Genomic DNA, 20,355 nt, shown 5'->3' with positions numbered 1-20,355 from the left:
GGTGGGCAGCCAACTCAAGCGCCCGGGGAGCAGAGAGGGTAAAGGGCCTTGCTCAGTGGCAGCTTGCCAAGCCTGGGAATCGAACCCACAACCTTGTTATTGACAGCCCGGCGCTCTAACCACTAAGCCAAGCGGATGTGACAAGGTGAGTAACACACAAATCGTTCAACACAACAAATCAATAAATTCGTTGCCAACACTTTTAATAATCGATTATTATCAATTTTATCAATTTGTTGTTGCAGCCCTATGTCACATACATTCACAGTAGTGATTAGGACAGTGAGAGTACACTCACACACACAAACACTCAGCAGCCTACTCAGCACCTGCCAGTCCAAGGGATCGAAAAAGCTATGTTCAGGTCCCAGACCAATTCTTTAACATTTAGGCCATGGCTGCCCCCTTACACAATTTTTACTTCCCCAAAATGCAACTGATTAGCCAAGAAAAGTTAAATCCCATTAAGTGGTTAAGTAATTGTAACAAACCTGTTTGTGTTTTTTAACACTATATGGCTAACAATTTTCAAAAACAATGTCATACAGACAAACGTGTTTAACAAGATGAATTTTTAGATAGCAGTGTCAGCAATTACATAATCAGAACTCAATGTCTATGTATGTATGATGGCATACTATACCTTTAATACACAGAGGGTTGTGAGGTGAAAGTTCTTTTCTTTGCTTGGAATGGCCTTCTAGAAACTGCCTTACCCTCTGTTCTACAGCATCCTTTACCAGAGTACTCACCTCCTGCATTAAGAATAATATTCTTTTCATTGCCCAGGCATTTTTCTTCCATACTGAACATAATCAACTTAAATAAGAATAGGAGGATAGCTCCCATCTTTAAGTTTTAAATTCACAGCTTCATTGAACAGTGTTTGTTACAGTGAAAAGCTTTCTTGTAGAGTAAAAATCCTAGCAGAAGAGGTTAAAGTTTCTGTATCCACACTGCAACAGAGTTTATCTTCAGAACAATCCTCACACATTAGTCAAACAAGGAATTTTAAGTATTTATTTTTATGAAATACTTTCCATATCCATCTATAGGTGTTGACTAAATGATGACATTAGAAAACATTAACACATTTTCACTCCCATACCTCTTTGTGCTCTTGAGAAAACCAGGTGCTGCCATTTTGACCAGGTAGAGGCAGAACGTGAAGATCTACCAGAACAGCAAAGTTCCGACACTGTGTGTGTGTGTGAGAGAGAGAGAGAGAGAAAACGAGTGAGTAAATGTCAGTGTCCATCTTCTGCTTTACTCTATCAACTCTTGCAGTCATCAGCCTATTAAACATCACCATTAGTTCTAGATCACATTCTGTGGCACTAGATATGTGCACTAGGTTTTTCAGTGTATCTTACATGATTTATAAACACTGCTGACATAACATTCAGTAACAACACAAAAAACATCAGAGAACATTCAGGACTCACACCCATTACTCCATTCCTCACTCACATTAAGCAGGCTGAACATTCCTCAAATGGGGTGCTGTTAGCACTCAAACAATTTTTGTGTACATCATTAAGAGAAAGGAAACTCACACCAGAACCATCTTCTAAAAGCATGTTTTAATTTTCAATTTTTGCAGTATAGCTACTGGTAAGAGACATGCTTCCTTAATCTCCAAATTTGTTGTCTTATAAAGTTAAATACCTTATGATTTCCTCAATATTGAGAACACAGAGACGTAAAATACATAAAATAGATTTCTGATATTAACACATTTGAAAGAAAAAGGAAATTTAGAGATTTAGAGAGTGTAATCTGTATTTTTGTGCATCCATCCAGTCTCTCCCCTACCACAAACTAGCACTAATACACATGCTGCCTAGCCTGGATAAAACACAGACATTATGATGTAGCTGGTAGGATTACATGTGTTACTTAATGTTTTGCTTTTGTAGGCTAACTAATTTATTTATTCTTTTATTTTATTAATTTATTTATTATTATCACTATCATGCATACTGTAATGTTTATAGTTAAGTTGTGAGGTTTAACTAAATGCATTTTGTAGTTAATTTCTCAGCATCCCTTTAAATTAAGGTAGGAGAAGGTAAAAGGAGGAACAGTTTGAAAGGAGGTTTCTACGTGTCCTGCAAAAAGAAGATTTCAAATGTTTTTAAAATTAAATACATTTAATCTGGGTTTGTTCTCTGTTCCTACTCCAGGAACAGAGTCGGTCACCACTGTCTTTAGCTAGTATCAATTTGAATGAAATAAAAGAATACCAAGCCACGAATAGCAGTTAGCCATGTATCCCTGCTAGCCTCAGGATACTTGCATGTCACTAAGCACAAGCATCACTGTACACAGATACTGAAAACAGTTTGGCAAAATTATGAATCAATAACCCTGTCCAAGTTATTGATTGAAATCACTTAAAATAAGAAAGTCTCATGCATTTGCCAAACGATGTATCACATGATTTTACTCGATTTATGTTGCGTTCACTCTAAGCCTACTTGTCTGTCTAAGAAGATTATATTTCAGTAGTCAGAACATTTTCATTTCCGCCACTGTATTTCAGGCTCTGCCCTGGCCTCACACTAGTCAACTGCTTCCCACAGCACTGATTTATTAGTGAACTAGTCAAGTAGTCCATGCAAGTAGTGGTCAGAAGAAATTTTAACAATTTAATGAACAGGATAAATGATCTAGTGCTCAATGGTATTTGCCACACATCCGAATTTCACAGCTGCTGGATGTTTTTATTAAAAGATGACATTACAGTCCTATATTGAGCATAATAAATTATGTGCGAGCATTGTGATCTCGCAATCAGTTTCCTCTTCTGAAAGAATAACTGTCACTGCCATAAATTACCTAAGCGTAAATGAAGGGATCACTAATGCATATTCTACATGGCAGTTAATATAACATATGTAAACACGTATAATTGGGACCACTGCACAAACAGAAAAAAGCTAATTTAAAAGTTTGAAACTAAATTATTGTTAAATTTTTTTTCTCAAATTATGCAAACGCAAATTTGTTAGTCTAGTCACACAAACAGTCAAACAGGCTTAAATCTGGATTACTATGTGTGGCCGTAGAAAACATACTTAAACGTTTTATCATGTTAATTTGACTAGATTACAAACCAAAGAATACACTTATTGTCTGAAGTACTAAAAATGTTATCTGAACTTTCAGTGTGTGTGTGTCTGTAATATATTAAATGTTACATCAGAACTAGAAAATGCATTTTAAACTAAAACAGGTTTAGAGGCTCATGGAAAAATAGATTCTAAACTGATTAAACTAAACTTTTAGCTGTTGTAAATATGGTGGAGGACATTAAAGCCTATCACATCCTTATTGAAGAGCAGAATTCTTAGAGCTCTGTGTAACCACGTCAGACACAATAAGTCACACAAGAGCGTAACAGCCAGGGCCGTCGTGGCCATTTAGGTGACCGTTACATCTGCTCTATGTGCTGGTCTGATTATGTTTTACACATGAGTGCAAGTGTGAGCCCGTCACCGTGCTGCCTTGGACCACCCGCAATGGCATAGAAATGAGCCAACAATTCTCTAACTAGCACAAGTCTAACGCTGCCCAGAAGCTCAAAAGCAACACAAAATGAGTGGGCTGGATGAAATATTATACATTTTTCCAATGTGGTCAGGCATTTCTAACTACACCCAGTCACTTTACATGTATGCACAGTCAGTTTCATATTTATATCTTTATACATACATCCATAACTATCGCTGGACTGATCATAATATCTGAACATTTTTGTCCTGTGCCTCTTGGTTACAGTTATTGAATAATGCACCACAGTGTTACTGCATGTTTGCAGTTTATATTCTGTATTGACTTTCTGCTTGCACTGTTCTCTGCTGCTGTTCAATGATAATTGTAGCACCATGTCCTGGAACTACATTTTGTCCTTTCTTAACCTTGAAGAGAGTTTTGACTTTGACTTTGATATTGTGATAGAGCACAACGATCGTCTTTGTTATTATTTATATGTATCATATTATATAATAACATGTTTGGGCACCCATGGTCAAACGTTCTGTTACTGTGAATAGTTAAAAGTAAAAGTAATGACCTACTTTTCAAAAGACATACAGTTGTTAAAGATGACATTATTTTAATGTTCTAAGCAACATTACTTTTAAAGTTAGCATGCAAAATAACATAAGGAAAATGGTCAGACACAAAAGTTTGAGCAACCTGCATGGTGATACTTGCCAAAAAAACATCCCCTTTGGTAAGTATCACAGCATAAAACACATTTTTTGAAGTCAGCTAAGAGTCAAAAAAGCAAGACACAGAGTATGACCCTCCCAAACACACATATACACAGTGTGTCTATTTATGGCTTAGCAAGAAAAGGTGAATTTGCCATTAAGAAGAAACGAAAAGAATAAGGGTACATAGTGCTTGTAACTAGGCCTGTGTTTCTAAAAGGCCAGCTGTGTAAAGATGACGTGAGGAAGTGAATTAGAAGGGTGTGTAGGGTAAAGCTCATTGTTCAACCACACTCTTTGGCAATACTCTGTTTCTCTCTCCCTCTCAGTCTTCTCTGTCTCACTTTGTCTTTGCCCATAAGCACTGATTTATATGACCCTCTGCTGGAGAGGTCTCTAGTGACTGAGTAAATAAAACATCTCCAACATTCTCTGTTGGCTTCCAACCTCCAAATTCATCTTTAGTCAAACAGAATTACAGAACAGTATTAGCACAGACAGGCGGTTAAAGCCAAATTACACTGCCAAATGGCTTTGTTTTTCACATGAAAGCATATTTTACTGTAATTGCTGCTCTGTGTTTAAACATGGGCAGAAGCTTTGGAAAACTAAGGAATGGGTGCCCCCCTTGTGACAAAAAATCAAGCAATACTTTTACAACTGTGATTTGTAAGTTTGTCAAGTTTGCTTCTTTTATTAGTAATTCACAAATAAAATTAGTAGATGTAAACTTAGTCAGACAATCAGTTAATGGAAGAATGATTATTTGGTAGGTTAAACGAACAAAAACAAAATGGATGGAAGCTGAAAACGTACAGATGGAAGCTGAAGTAGTGAAGTTTTATAACGTTAATATTAATATTGCTGGTGCGTGATAAGCCCATTGGGAGACTAAACACACCGAAATTCATATAACAGCAACGTTTGGTCGATAGTCGACATACTCAATTTCAGGATCATTTAAATAAATGCAGATTTTGGATCACAGAGTTTGGGTCATAACATTGTTTGTCACAACAATTCTGTAGACTATAACTCGTTTGTTGAAATTCGAGATTTTCGACCAACCCTACCACTAATAACCACCTCAAACACAAGGTGACTGTACCCTAAGGCTAATCACCACATAATTTTTCTGAGTGACTTCCCTTACTACTTCCCTTACTACTAGCACCCAATTCAATTTGACTCTGCAACACAAACAGTATTAAAAGCAGGCAAGAGGATGTAACGGTTATAATGACTCCTGATTTTGTGTCTACAAATGTGTCCAATTATGGTTGCCCTGGATCTGATTGTGGTGCATGTTGTTTTTCCCTTTTTTTTAACCCGCTCTTTCTTTTTGAAATCTGAAATATGCCATTACAGCTGGAGACAGGAATGTTCCCAGTGTCCGACTGGTGGACAAACGTGTTCGCCCTACTTTTCCAGGCCTTATGGGACTCATTGGGCTTTGGGACAGCTACAGAGCCTTGGAAGATGGATTAACACGTGGGTCAGCTTATCTTTCAGTCTGAAGCTAACAAGTCAGATGTGTCTGGTATGAAAGACAGTGCCAGTGTTAATGCTCCACAGAAAATGTAAAACTGCTTGATCTGGCAAAGAACCAAAATGTGAAATATCTCTTCAAGTATAACTAACATGGTATGCTCGTATTCTAAAACCATATTAGGAATAACTATGTAAAAGCTATGGTCTAATGAATTATGGAAACCAAAATAACTAAGTACATACACAACGTATATGTTGCTACACTACAATAACATGAATGAGACTTCCAACATGGAGAGTCTCTTCCCTAACATTTACATTTGGTGCTAAAGGGTTTGTTACTTTGTGTATTGCCATTAGATTCCCCCATAGGAAAAATGAAAGAATGGAATGTTAGCATTTTCATGGTGGAAAGAGACAGAGCCAAGTTCAGTACAGCCCCATACTCGGATGCATTTCTCCCCAAGAGGGAGACAGATCACTCATAGACAAAGACTGGTGTGTGCCAAAAGCAAGGCAGGGCTCAGTTGGTGCATTCTGTCTCATTCTTCATTCCTGAAGCTACGAAAGCAAATATGTTTGTGTTTCCATAGTCAGGCTTTTTTGGGAACAAAACGTCAACGTCAAAAAACATGATCTTATCCCACCCACAGGCAGAAAGCAAAAATGTCAAGAACTTATCTTCTTAAGTCCCCAAAAAAAAGTTTGTTCCCAAAAGCATGTGTCAGTACTTGGCAGTCAGCTAATATTTAGTTTAGTCGATAACTAATGTTTGTCCATTTTTCCTGCAACAAAGGTAAGGGTGTGGTAATAACTCCATTTCTTTATCAAAATATTTAATGCAGTCATAAGATGGAAGAAAAATCTAGGATCACAAAAGACTATGCATAACTGCAAAGCTTTACAGAACAAAATCACATTTAACCTTATATTCTTAACGAAAATTGTTAAAATACAACAATTAAACTAACAACACCCAAGGTTTATATTTGGCAAAGGCTCAGATTATTTGTTTTAGACCTTGATTAGTCTGACTTTTGGGATATCAATAATTGCACCTTTACAGTCACACCTATATGCTTTATAAATTCCTTTATTCTTCAAACCTTCTGCAAACACCCAGGAACCATGGGCTATCTATCTTAAGAAAAGAGTAAACAACGCTCCCAAGGCAAGGGAAGACTGTAAGAAGATGGCCAAGCCTTTAAGGCCTTAAGGATTCTAAATTGCAGAAGGTTATCCGGAAATTGCATGTCAAGGGGACCTTTGGAGGTCAAGGTAAGATCAAAGAGAAAAAAAGAGAACTGAACGTGTGCTGGTAAGAAAGGCAAATCAAATTCCTTAAACAAAAATAGAGATGAGCCCATCAGTGTTTTTGGGGCGATACCAGTCACCTTTCAACCTGATCGGCTGTTCAGATACAGACAGAGGGCGGGCTAAATGCCACATTAACCTTTCCAGGCAAACTTGTTTAATGCATCATCATGCTTTAGCAATGTTCTGTGCATTCTGTCTCTTAGGATGAAATGTACTGTTTATTATCAACCACATTAAAAGTGCAACCAGACTCTAAGCACCAGCTGAAAGAGGCCTTGAATTCCTGTGCAGAACTGGGCTGCTTATCTAACGTGAAAACTCCACCATTTCGGATGCAAATCCTTTAGCTTCACGGTGGCTGCTGCTGTACTTTTCATGGTTAAATGTGTTCTGCACTGTTTGCTGTTGTGTTGTTAACAATATTTGTTTGTCTGCTGTGTTCTAATACTCACTGTATTGGGTGAAGAGATGTAACTCTGGAGAAGGGAATGCCATTAGCGGTGTTTAAAGTCTTTACTTTGCTTTCTCAATGAGACCACTTTAGTTTGACACATTCTTACCTGGCTGACAAACTAAAAAGACACTGGTTTAAGTTTGTTTACCTTCAAAGGCTGTGGTTACTACTTTCACATGCAAATGTGTATTTCACATACATGCATATCTTTAATCGATCAATTTGACTTGCAATGAACCACCCTAACAATCCTAAGCAAAAATGCGCAGCAACCAGGGCCACTTCAGCATTCGTATTTCCTGTGGCTAATCGCGCATTCCAAATACACTTTTATTATCTCAATTCTCTTTTGTTTAAAAGTCCATTCCAGAATGATGCAGTGCTGGGAAATTTAGATTTAGCAGTATTAATAAATACAGCGGCTCACAGAAACAGTTTCCACCTTAGAATTTCTAAGGTTGTTTTGTGCAGTATTTGATATCAGGTTTCCAGACAGCTATCTGCTGGGTGATTGAAGATGTGAATGAATGAAAAGGTCACAAAAAACACAAAATAGCTATTCTGGAAATGTAGTTTCATTCTAGTAAAATACTACAAATACAAATTTAACTACTGTATCTACTCAAAACAAGCAATGTCAGTTTTTGAAAGCACACAGCAGCAGCATGCAGTAATGTATCACAAGGCTCATTACTTTGACAACTTGAATATAGTCTCATACATAATATATTTATAAAATATCATGATTATTAATTTTATCTAAAACTGCTCAGCATTTGATGAGTCTGGGCTCAAGTACACTGTTCAGTATTGGCTGTTTGACAGTCCACCTCACTGCCCTTTTGTCACAGCTATCAGCTCCTACAAGAAGCAGACCCCTTTCCCTGCACTTAGCTCCAAGGCTAACACTGTCCAGCTGTGTATGTTTACTGTGTGTGTGAGAGAGAATGCGAGTAAGAAAGATCACAAGAGTAGAGAGAGAGCATGAAAGAGAGCGCGAGAGGGGGGCAGATGCAATCTCTCAATAAAACACCTCTCCTTTCCCCCACTCTCTGAGTGAAGTGAACACACTATAAAATACATCAGCGTCCTACAAATGAGGGTAATTGTACAGCAATACAATTTCACAGAATTTAAAACACAGATTCTTGTTCTGTTACTATCAGAGGTTCAGTGTACTCAAAATATTATAATAGCATGATTACCTACATTTAGTTAAGACGTCAATTGTTTACATTGCAATTTAGATCACTGGCTGTTGCCTTGTTCATATCTTAATGTTTTTTGTTATTGTTATATTTTCTGCAGGACACTCACTTGAAACTATTAATAAAACAGGTAACATACTGTTGGACTATTCTTGGCATGTTCTTTCACTGGCAACATATCTGACCATCCTAAACATACAAGATAAAGTTTGCATAATAGCATGATTACCTACATTTAGTTAAGACGTCAATTGTTTACATTGCAATTTAGATCACTGGCTGTTGCCTTGTTCATATCTTAATGTTTTTTGTTATTGTTATATTTTCTGCAGGACACTCACTTGAAACTATTAATAAAACAGGTAACATACTGTTGGACTATTCTTGGCATGTTCTTTCACTGGCAACATATCTGACCATCCTAAACATACAAGATAAAGTTTGCATAATTTCCCTAAAATACCGCAATATGCAACAGGCACCACACAACTCAGCAGGCTAACCTAAGCAAACTAACAGGTCAATGCTTCAACAATAAAAGACACACCTCACAGTTTAAGCCTTTACAGAACTGTTTACTATAACACTCCTATTTCTACATGTTCTCTCACCTACGAGTATATCGTCTTTGCTATAGGATTAGTTTGTGTAACGGCATCACTTGTAAATACTGGAAATATGAACAGCTAAAGCTTACCACATGTGGTAGCCATAGGGCAAGTCTATATGGCATTATAGCTTACATTTGTCACTGCAGCTTATTGGTTACTAGGCTATTAATAGGTTTAATTAAAATGTAGCCACAACGTCAAATTTAAGAAATTGTTCATGGTTGACAAGAGAAGGCATTCCATGTGTAGAAAGGTTCAGCATGACTCCAGCTGCAACCTTCAGCTACAACCTACAACACAAATACAAATAAATGTAACTAACTCTGAAGTGACTGTGAAAGCAAACAGTAATTGTGTAGGTTTAAATCTAAGCAACACTAACAAAGGATTGACATACAAAAATAAGTACAAGGTCTGTAAATTGGAATGCACTGAATAGCAGTAAATCAGTAAAGCTACTGAAACCATTAAGCTAACCTACACTATCCCGAACAATATACTGTCTTTTAGTTGCTGTTTCCTCTTGCGACTTTCTGTTTGAAAGAAGATAAAATCCTTCCTTTATTTTTGCACAGAAAAACAAAGCTAAAAGATCCAACTGTGTGGTCTGTGTAGCAGGGGAATCGCCGGAGCACATAAACCAGAGCTGACACATCTGTCACACTACCCCCCACTTAAGATTCTTAACTTCATAACAAACTCTTTCTGGCATCTCCTTTGCCAGATGTATAAAAAAGGTTGGATGATGTTTCATGAAAAGCAGAGTGTGTGTGGGGGGAGGTGGTATTGATGGACCTCAATATAAATGGGGTGCGTTCCCTAGTGAGGGACTGCAGCTCAAGAAGGCACATTTAAAAAAAACACTGGCCTCATAGAACAAGAAAAAGTAAATATAGTTGTTTGTCACAGCAAGCAAATGCAGATTTCACACGTCTCAGTGGAAAAGAACTGATGTGCTGCTAAGAGAGGGAAAAAAACATCCAGAAAGATAGAGCTTCTATTACAGGAAAGCTCACAACTGTGGTTATGGGGATGATATTTGTTTAATGAAAGAGCAAAGATGTAACTCCGGTTAGTTAATGCTATTGTTTGCTTCATTCATTGTACTGTGTGTTTCTGTGGTTGCAGTGTTGGGCATGATCTTTTCTTTCCCAGGGAAAAGAAACACAACAGTATCATTATGTTCAGACTGGGAAGACGCAATTGTAGTGAGCTTGTGTGGTTCGCCCACAATGAAGAGAGAGAGCGATACAATGGAATGCAAGTGTAAGTGTGTATGAGAGAGTGAGAGAGAGAGAGAGAGAGAGAGAGAGAGAGAGAGAGAGAGAGAGATAAGTAGGCTGCCTTTGGGACACTCCAAGCATTATGCGTATATGTGAGTGATTCATACTACATCTAGAGTCTTGTGAGTAATCCTTCAAGAGATGAAACACCAACAAAAAAAAATCCAGGGTTTTCCCAAAACGTAATGCAAACATCTGATATGCATTAGGCCTGACATTTATTCAGCCAAATTATGTGAACAGACGGACAGACTGCCCAGGAAGATGAGAGACTGGACAGAAACACCCATGATTACCTACAGCCAAATCTGGGACATAGCCTAGTAAATGATTTAGAACTTATACAAAAAATTACCATAGCTTTAATATGTGCTACTATAAGGACGTTTTTCAGGTAGATGCCATCATGCATAACCAACATTTATGATTTAATGCTGTTAAAAAGCCCTGACAAACGGAGGATGTAGGCAGTTTGTGATGCATTGTCGACATCTAGTGGCAAAAACACAAAGCACCGTTTTCTACATTTCAGAAAGGGGCCCCGTTTCCCAAAAGTTGCTTGGTGATTGCTGTTAAAATCACCTCTACTAGTAGAATGTGTTCAGAATGATGCTTGTTCTAACATTTAAAAATCACCTTTGATTCAAGGTGCATTTTGGAAACTCAGCCATTGAAGAAATCGCATGCTTGTAGACTCCTTTAAAGATTTTCATTAAATGAAATCAGGAATGCTGCTGGTAGAAGTGAACGAAATCATACTTTAACCCTTTACTGAACTATTGTATTATTTTTATTTTATTGTATTTACGTCTATTTGTGTTTATTTTAACTGCACGTAGTGTTTTACCTGCTGAGCCAAATAGTCTTTTTGGATGACCTTTGCACAGTACTATTAGCTATATACCAATGATATAATCTGCAGCATGTTTGTAAACCTTCACATACCTTTACTACAAACTTGGATGGCTGCATTTCAAACAAACAACCGCACCTGAAAAATAGAATAACTCTTATTAGCACTACGGTTGTTTTTTTTTTTTTTTTTTTTGTATTTTATCATCAGATTAACGTATATGAGAGTTAGTTACAGAGTATTGCTGAGCTCGGATAAAAAAACAAACGTAGCTAGTAAATGTAACCGCTCTAGTTAAATGTAAAAAAGGCTAATACTATAAGCACACTAGCTAGGTTACCTACAAGGGCAGGGTAAGACAGCGCTAACTGATTGCCTGAGTTAACTAACAAGTAACGTAAACCCGAGTGCGGATTTACTTTTTTGACAGTTTTCATAACACAATGCTTCATTCGGTAGTTAGCTACTTAGCTAGATGTTTTAAAGAAAGGTTCTTTTACCATTAAACATAGAAATGATGACTAGGAGAACACGGCCAACGAACAGATTAAAAACAAGCGAATGGTTTGCCGCGCGTCTGAAAATGTCACGTGACCTCAAGGACCCCCTAAAGCCTCAATGGTTTCCATAGAAATAATGAGTGGCTGTAGTTTTTGCCTGTTTGGTTGGCGTCAACTACTTTGACAGGACGGAGGACAGAAACGTGCGGTGTGTGTTTGCGGTGTTCATCTCAGACGGTTATATTATTTTAGTTTTTATTGGCCGCGCCATTAAATGTGTAATTACAAGTTGTTTGTAACAGGGGGACGCTATTTCTATTACGAGTAGCGTCCTGAATGTAGCTAGATAGCTACTAAACACGGTATCTAGCTGTATGCAGCTAGCTAGCACTAGTGCTAGCTAACGTGTTCACCAAAGTCGCCAAATCTAGCTACTTTTCGTGAGTCTTTTCATTATGCGTTTCTATTGGTATTAACGTGCTAAGATGACTAGCTAGCACTACCTCAATGTCACCTCAATGTCTCGCATTTGTAAGAAAAGTCCATCTCTGTGCACAGATGAGCCTCTTGCTAAAACTGAACTATGCCAGAAGTTTTCATTACTGCGCCATATACTTTCCTCTTGCTATGGTCCGTTTGGCAGGTTGAAACAAATTCGCAACAATGTCGGCGGACACGTCCTGACTACTTCTACCTCATCAGTGTTACTCAAAGCAGTCACCTTCTCTGATGTACTACTCAAACTGATAGCAACGGCTGTTATTAACCACACAACGCGATTCAGTGAATGTGGCTTGTTTACAGGCATACTTTGTATTGGACTCATTGAAAATGCCAAAAGATTGAACCTCGGGGCTGCCAAGGCAAGCCGAGTGTATAATCACCTGTTAACAGAATGTACCGGGTATCTCAGATCAGATGGCTGTGGCTGCAGGGTTGAGGTGGATTTCAGCAGTATTCAGTCACTTGTGGCTTTAGCCCACAGTGTGATCACAAGCAAAAGGGCCTGTATGCTGACTTTTGGTGATGCTCAGCACATCACCTCTATGGTTGTGAAGGCCTTTCTTCAGTCTGTTCCCTGTGATTCATCAGGAAGAACTTGCTTTGGCAGGACAATGATTGTGCCTTTGGAAGGTCTGCCAGTGGGGGACTCCGCAGTTTTCTCAGGGCTGTTCTTGAATGTGCCTGTGTGTCAGTCTGGAGACTTGACCAGGTTGGGACCTGGTCCCTATAAAATCGTGTTGTTCAACACATCAATGTCTGGTGATCTCTCTGAAATTGGTGAGGCAACGTTGGACATCCTAACAGGAGCAAATCCAGATGTGGTTTTGGACCAGCTGCTGAAGCTTGGACAGCAGGTAGTCGGGGATGGCGTGACCCTGTTCGCATGTCAAAAGGTGATTCACCCAGTCCTTCAACACTACTTGAAGGAACATGGACTGGTGGTAATCGAGAGGCTTGGAGTTGCTCTCATGGAGCCAATAGCTCAAATGACAGGTATGATTTTGTCATTCACGTTACTTTTCAAAGGAAATAGCTAAAAAAAATCACAGTCATGTGTGTTGACTAATATATCAGTATTTTTATTACATAATATCTTTATAATGCTAATCAAGGTAGATATAGATTATAGATTTTGTAAATGTTTATATATCATCATCAGTAACAGTATAAATGTGCATTTAGGTCAAATCAGGAATTTAGACAGTGGTGCAATATGTGTAATTTGTGCACAATCTCGATGCATTTTAAATTAATCTGTCAGCTTGAATCCAAGGGGTATAACCAATATTTAGGAATTACAGCCATTTTACACACTCAAAAATAGTTTATTTGGCCATACAGGCCCTTGCCATAACAGGGCCTCCCCCATGTTTGACAGATGATATGGTGTAACTTTGGATCATGAACCCTTACGTTCCTTCTCTGTCCAAAGAATCTTGCTGTGATCCCCTTTTCCCAGCCCAATGACTTCCTCCACTTGTATCGGCAACTCTTCGGTCCACATATTGAGAGTTCCTAAAAACAGCTAACAAAAACAAATTCTGCACTTGCAGTCGACTCCAGTTGTTTAATTATGTTTTAGCCTAAGAAAATGTAGTGTAGAACAAATGTGCTAATTTAATCACATTGTGATTGCTTCATTTCAGAGCCAATGTAGTGATGTACAGAGGCAACATTTTGACTATGACTATATAAGACTATTAGCTAAGAAAGACATTAGCCTCAGTCAATAATTCCCATATGGAACAACCAGGACTCTTTCTAGAGCTGTCCACCCCCACCAAACTAAGTGATGGGTGGAGAAGGGCCTTGGTAAGAGAAGTTACCAAGAACACAGTTGTCACTCAGGCTGAGCTTCAAAGATCCTGTGTGCAGATTCAAGAATATTTTCTTCCTGCGTGATGTTAAACTGGTCTCACCAACAACACTAACCACAACCTGAACACACACATACAGACTCCTACTGATCACTCTGATCCATCCGGTTCACTCATCATACCCATGCTGAACTCCAGTCCTTACCTATTCTGCACCGAAGACTTGCCCTGACAGTGTTTCTGTACTAACTAAATTAGTATATTGACAAAGTTTAATTGAATTGAATAGAGATTGAAGAAACTTCCAGGTCAGCCATCACTTCAGCACTCCACCAATCAAGGCTTTATGACGGTGGCCAGACAGACAGAAGCCTCTCCTAAGTAAAAGACACAAAAGCCTGCCTGGAGTTTGCAAAAAAAAAAAGAAAAAAGGACCCTTAGACTATGAGAAACAAGATTCTGTGGTCTGATGAAAGCAAGATTGAACTTTCTCAATTCTAGACATCATATCTGGAGGAAACCAGGAACTGCTGCCCAATACCATCCTTATAGTGAAAATAATTAAATGGACTGAAGACTTTCCAAATGCAACTATATGTTTGTGAAAAAAAGGTTATTGGATATTAAAGGAACTAAGTCTCTTCTGAAATACTGTTAAAGAAAGAAAAAGCCTCCAGTTTTTACTTTAGCTATACAGCCATGCAGAGCAGTCACAGAACCTAATGACCCCCACTGCTGCGCTTAACACTTGATTTTGGGATTAGGTTTTCAAAGGTTTGTCCCATTCCTGGAATTACACACTTTGCACATTTGATCGTTTGTCTCAGCTAAAATATCTGGTTCAACTGTTATTAAGTAATTAACTAATAAACAAGCTCCTTACATTCTAGTTTAGATGCATAGAGTCTCTAAAACCACAAAAAAGTGCAGAGCAGGATGTTCCTAGGTCTGGGATTAGGAACCCCTGAGTAGTGGAATATCAGATAATTTCAGATTTTGTTGCTTCAGAGTAATTTCTAATGTGTCCTTTCCATTTCTATACACAGTTGTGAAAAATATACAGTTGTTTAAATATGAGTATGTGAAAATGTAGATCACTGTAAGAGTACTATTATAGGGAACATAATTTGACAAGGTAGTTTTTTCGGACATGTTATGTGAGAGAAATCATTGCTGTGCGACAGCAGAGTGCACCCAATGCACTCTAACCGACATCTGACGGTCTACCTCAGAGAAACTATGCATAAATCTTCAAACCAAACAGCACCATAGATTATGGGTATTCCATGTCCATTTAGTGTACATCATTTGTATACTATATTACGATGCATTATGGGATCGTTACAGTGCAGTTTTGCTGTTACATTCATGTCTGTGTTAGTTTTCAGTAGCTAATACTAATACAATTTAGGAAGCATCCATCTATTAACTTTGTTATATTTAAATCTCATCAGGCATCATGATTCCAGGATGTATTTAAATGTAGGGACAGTGAATTTTATCAGTAACAGCCAGTACTAAGTGAATGGAATTCTTCTCTGTGTTTTAGGAGCCATGATGATAGCATCTATCTACTCTCCAGTCCAGGCCCAGGCATATGGACTGGTGGGAGGACTCTGTCTCCATCGCAGAGGATCTAAAGAGCTGCTCCAGCTCCTTCCTACTGGTGATCCAGGCATGAGCACCATTCTGCTCTGCCACAGGAATGAAACTATGTTAGATGAGTTGAAGGTCAGTTGATGCTGAAGGATCTGTAATTCTAATGTAAAACAAAAAAACAATATGAACTTTATTTGTCCATTCTATTCATTATTTGTACTAATTTTGTGATCTGTATTCTGTTTAAGGTGACATGTCAGCGGGCAGAGCATGTACTGAGAATGACACTTAAGGAGCCTTACGCACTATTAGGAGGAGGCTGTACAGAGACGATGCTGTCTGCTTACCTTAGATATATAGTGCGTACATTTGTCTTTATCTTGGATTACTCACTTACAGAGCTGTCAAACTCTCTCCTCTGTTTTACCTCTTGTGACATATACACTTTGGATTATGTGCCTCTCCACTGTTTCTCCAGACCCTTAACTTCCAAATTAAAAAGAAAATTTTACTTTCATCAGTAAAGAGGATTTTGGACCACGAAGCAACAGTTTTTTTCTCATCCCCATCTAACTCAGAAGTTAGATGCTTCTGATGTTCTCTGAATTAAAAATGCAGCAGTTGTAGTTCTTTTGCTAGAAACATCTGTGCCTGATGGCTCGTGATGCACTGTCACCAGCCTCATTCTGCTCCTTGTGAAACTTTCCCAAGTTCTCGAATCAGCTTTTCTTGACAATCCTCTAAAGGCTGCAGTCATCTCTGTTGTTTGTGTATTTTTTCCCCTACCACATTCTCCCTTCCAGTCACCTACCCATTAATATGCTTTTATACATCATTCTGCACACAGCCCGCCTTTCCAGGATTGACCTTCTGTGGTTTACCCTTGTGGAGGTGTTGATAATTGTCCTCCGGCACATGTCAATAGTCTTCCCCATTTTTGTGGTTGTGTGGGCTGATCTAGACCGGGGGTTCAGAATAACTTTTTATTCATTTGTTGCACCTGTATATCCGTAGTACACATGATTTCAAATGATTGAGTATAAATTGAATTAGTTCACTAAGACATATTTGGTTCTTTTCCCCACAGAGTGAGTCAAAAGCAACTGAAGCAGCCACAGCTGTAAACTGCTCACATTCTGAGTTTTTGCTTGGTACAGAGGCATTCTGTCGATCTCTGCAGTCTGTGGCTCTATCTCTAGAGCATGATGGCCATTACTGCCTCAGGGACATGACCTATGCTCATTGCTGGGTCACAGCAGTGGACACAGACTCCAAAACCAGCTCACTGGACATTTGTAGCTGTGGCCTGATGATGAACACGCCTGGACTGGAGAAAACCCCTATAAATACTGAGTATCATTCCTTCCTACCAGCTCTCGTTGAGAAATCTGATAGTCAACCAAAATTACTGGACTCATTCACGGCCAAGCTGAGTGCTTTGAATGTTGCAGTAGAGATGGCCAGTCTTGTGCTAGATGTGAAATACACCATCAAAGATGTGAATTAAGTTACCTTTAAAGAAATTAACATTTACCATAAAAAGGTTATTTCTGCCATTTTTTTTCATGTAATTAATTGTAATTGAGTAATTCTGCATAGTTTTGTTATATTTACATTTGACTTTAATGACATTTACATTTCATTACATTTATGTAAACAGTTAAAATAGTTTGTTTTAATTGTACAACAAACTAAACAAAGCTGACGCATTACACATCATGCATTGTATTAAGTGATTCAGTACTTCTGAATTGTTTCTTAAAAAAATGTGTCAAAAACTTGGCAAAATATAAAGGGTTTTTAAAAAAAAAAAAAAAACAAGTAAGCACAACAGTAACTTTTTTATCAGATTCTGGTAATGAATTGGAATCGTTAGAATTGTTTCAGACATACGGCCTGATAAAAGTTCTCCACGTTCTGAACCGATTTCAGCCGCTTATTAACAAAAATCCACTCTCCCTAAAACGCACTGCCACTGACTTATAAGCATGAACATATTACATGTAATACATGGAAATGTATTACGTTTTTTTAAAGTTAATCAGAAATCTGTAATTGAGTACATTTTTAAAGTAACCCTCCCAACCCCCTATAACTACTAAATATCTAACCACTGAAACATGCAGGAGTGTTTTTTTGTAGTTCCTAGATTTTGTGTAACTACATAGCAATATCAGGCTTTCTGTATTCACTGGTTTAGAAGATGTAGTGTTTTAACATACAAATACAAGCACTGCATTTAAAAACTTTGTGATTTGTGGACTGAAACAGTTTTATAAAAAGGGCAGTTGTAAATTCTAATGGATGAACTATTGAAGAAATGGAGAAATTTGTACATTTATGTTTCTTATGACTTTAGTGTATCACTGTAGTAAGCATTTGTTATGAAATAGATATAGATAGAACTGTATTGTTCCCAAAGGAAATTGCAGCATTACAGTAAAAATACATTAAATTATGCATTATTAGATATTATGCAATACCACCAAATAAAAGATAACATAGAATATAGTATAGGAATTGAGTTGTATGTAGGACCATTATATACTGTACATATAAATATGTACATAGTTTATATACATTAGAGAGAGAGGTTGGGTAATGTAAGTATCTCAGTGATTTTAGTCCGGTCCGAATGCACAATGTCAGTCATTTTTACAAACTGCATGCTCCAACAACAGGCAACAAAGTTGTCAGTTTATTTTTAGTCAGGTATGGTAGTTACTATTAGTCGTCGTTGTCACATTAGAAAGCCCATGTATCTCGTTGTCGTTTTTCACTTTTTGACAAAATTTAAATGTCACTTGTCCTGTACATTGTGTCAAACTTTCATGACCGATGGACAAAAAGAAATCAGAACAGAAGTAAGGAAGCTGATTGATTGAAGCAGCAATGGTGAAAGATTATCATGTTTAGATTTAGTCAAGTCAAGTCAAGTGGGTTTATTGTCATTTACTTGCCTTACTTGACATCACAGGTAGTGTCATGGATCCCACCTTCTAAGGCAAAGAGAATATAGCAATACATTCAGCATTACAGTTAACACACTTAACCTATTAATAATCTAGTTTTATTTTTTCTAGGTTAAACATGTTGCTAAATGTTGTTATTATTAAGCAGTCATGGAAATCTGTTAATGTTGTAATTGCACTCCAGATATAAATACCAGTGTACTAAAAGGACTAGGACTGGGAACCCAGAAGTGCAGTGCTATAGAAAATGATCACTAAGTGGCAAGTATATTGCTTTATTATGACGTATCTGATTATTTATATACATATATACACATTGAATGCTAAAAATGGAAAGAATACGCAAGGTAGCTAATTTTTAATGTCTCTCTATCTCAATCCACCTAAAGTGTCCTGATCCTTTTTTTTGTTTACATTTATGCTCCCTTCAATATTATCCTCCAGAAGCTCTGCAAGGAAATCATTAAAGTCTTATTTGGGTGATCCATCTTTTCCACCTTCTGACACACAGGTTTCCAGTTGTATATTGGTTAGTTTGACTGACAGCCCTTTGTGAAAGGCAGTTCACCATCTGGAACTGAATCCCAGCCAGATTTTTGCACTTCAGGTTCTCTTTAGGATATTTTTATCAAGCAAGCCTGAGTCTTTTTTTCTCTCTAGGGAGGCAAGCTCAGTCTCTTGTCATCTTGAAACTCACTAATGGCTGGTATTCATATACTTTATCTCAGGTCCTTGCAAATGATTTGGAATGTAGCAGCACACCTTGTCTTTATTGTTTCTAAGTTCAGCCATGAACAACATAATTTGTTTAATTGCACAAGCACAAGTTCTATTAATCTATGATGTGACCTTATGTACGTTGATGTGTATAGCCCCTTTATTGCACATAGAAAGTACAGTGTACAAAAGCCAAACATTATTCTAATCAAGTTAAGATACCCTGAATGGATGCCAAAATGGCATAAGCTTAACACAAACTAGAAGAAATAAACTGTGGAAAATGCTTTACCAAGTACATGGCCAATGATCAGTTACAGATTTGTAGATAAATTATTTTCTACAGTGAAGAGATTTTTGTAGTAGTCAGAGATGATTATTTTCAGTTATAACAGGTTATTCAACCACAAGCTCATCAGGGAAAAGCAAAAAATATATATTCAACAGAAAACCGCACTGCTAATTTGGGGATTTATAAGAACATCTGGAGTTGATAATTTGTTTGATTGAAGGCATAATTATTGCAGCTATTGCTACACATTTTAATACACCATGTAATATTCTCTGTACTAAGTGTAATTGGGAAGAAATGTAATGTACAGCACATCAATTATTACAAGCACAAAGTTTTTAAAAACTTCCCTTTAAACATGCCTACTGATCACTGATTCTGTATTTTGCACACATCTGAATTTGATTTCTTTGCGAGTGTCGTCTTTGTAGGGTGTTGGCTTCAGTTTTATGCGAACATTCTGAGTGGCAGTGGGTTTGAATTGGATTGAGACTGGTGCTAATAGAATTCTACATTT

The 20,355-nt window shown here is 37.6% G+C and overlaps 2 protein-coding genes across 2 annotated transcripts in view; one reads left to right on the top strand and one right to left on the bottom strand.

The window, feature by feature from the left end:
* Window positions 1-11,981, bottom strand: part of slx4ip (SLX4 interacting protein) — a 43,258-nt gene extending 31,277 nt beyond the window's left edge. Inside the window, exons 1-4 of the mRNA XM_072670291.1 lie at window positions 11,938-11,981; window positions 11,530-11,575; window positions 1,109-1,198; window positions 644-755 (exon numbers count right to left, since the gene is read on the bottom strand). Of these exons, the coding sequence (XP_072526392.1) occupies window positions 644-755; window positions 1,109-1,198; window positions 11,530-11,556 (229 nt within the window). The 5' untranslated portion in view covers window positions 11,557-11,575; window positions 11,938-11,981. The remainder of the gene's footprint in view (window positions 1-643; window positions 756-1,108; window positions 1,199-11,529; window positions 11,576-11,937) is intronic.
* Window positions 11,982-12,112: 131 nt separating this feature from the next.
* Window positions 12,113-19,335, top strand: mkks (MKKS centrosomal shuttling protein). Its single transcript, XM_072670399.1, has 4 exons — window positions 12,113-13,434; window positions 15,808-15,989; window positions 16,106-16,216; window positions 16,945-19,335. The coding sequence occupies exons 1-4, from the start codon at window positions 12,456-12,458 to the stop codon at window positions 17,362-17,364; spliced, it is 1,692 nt and encodes a 563-aa protein (XP_072526500.1). The 5' UTR covers window positions 12,113-12,455; the 3' UTR covers window positions 17,365-19,335.
* Window positions 19,336-20,355: the final 1,020 nt, after the last annotated feature.

This window comes from Salminus brasiliensis, chromosome 24 (assembly GCF_030463535.1).
Source record: "Salminus brasiliensis chromosome 24, fSalBra1.hap2, whole genome shotgun sequence".
In the NCBI taxonomy this organism is placed as follows: domain Eukaryota; kingdom Metazoa; phylum Chordata; class Actinopteri; order Characiformes; family Bryconidae; genus Salminus; species Salminus brasiliensis.
The sequence above is the reverse complement of the archived record's forward strand: the minus strand, read 5'-3'. Positions and strand labels throughout refer to the sequence as shown.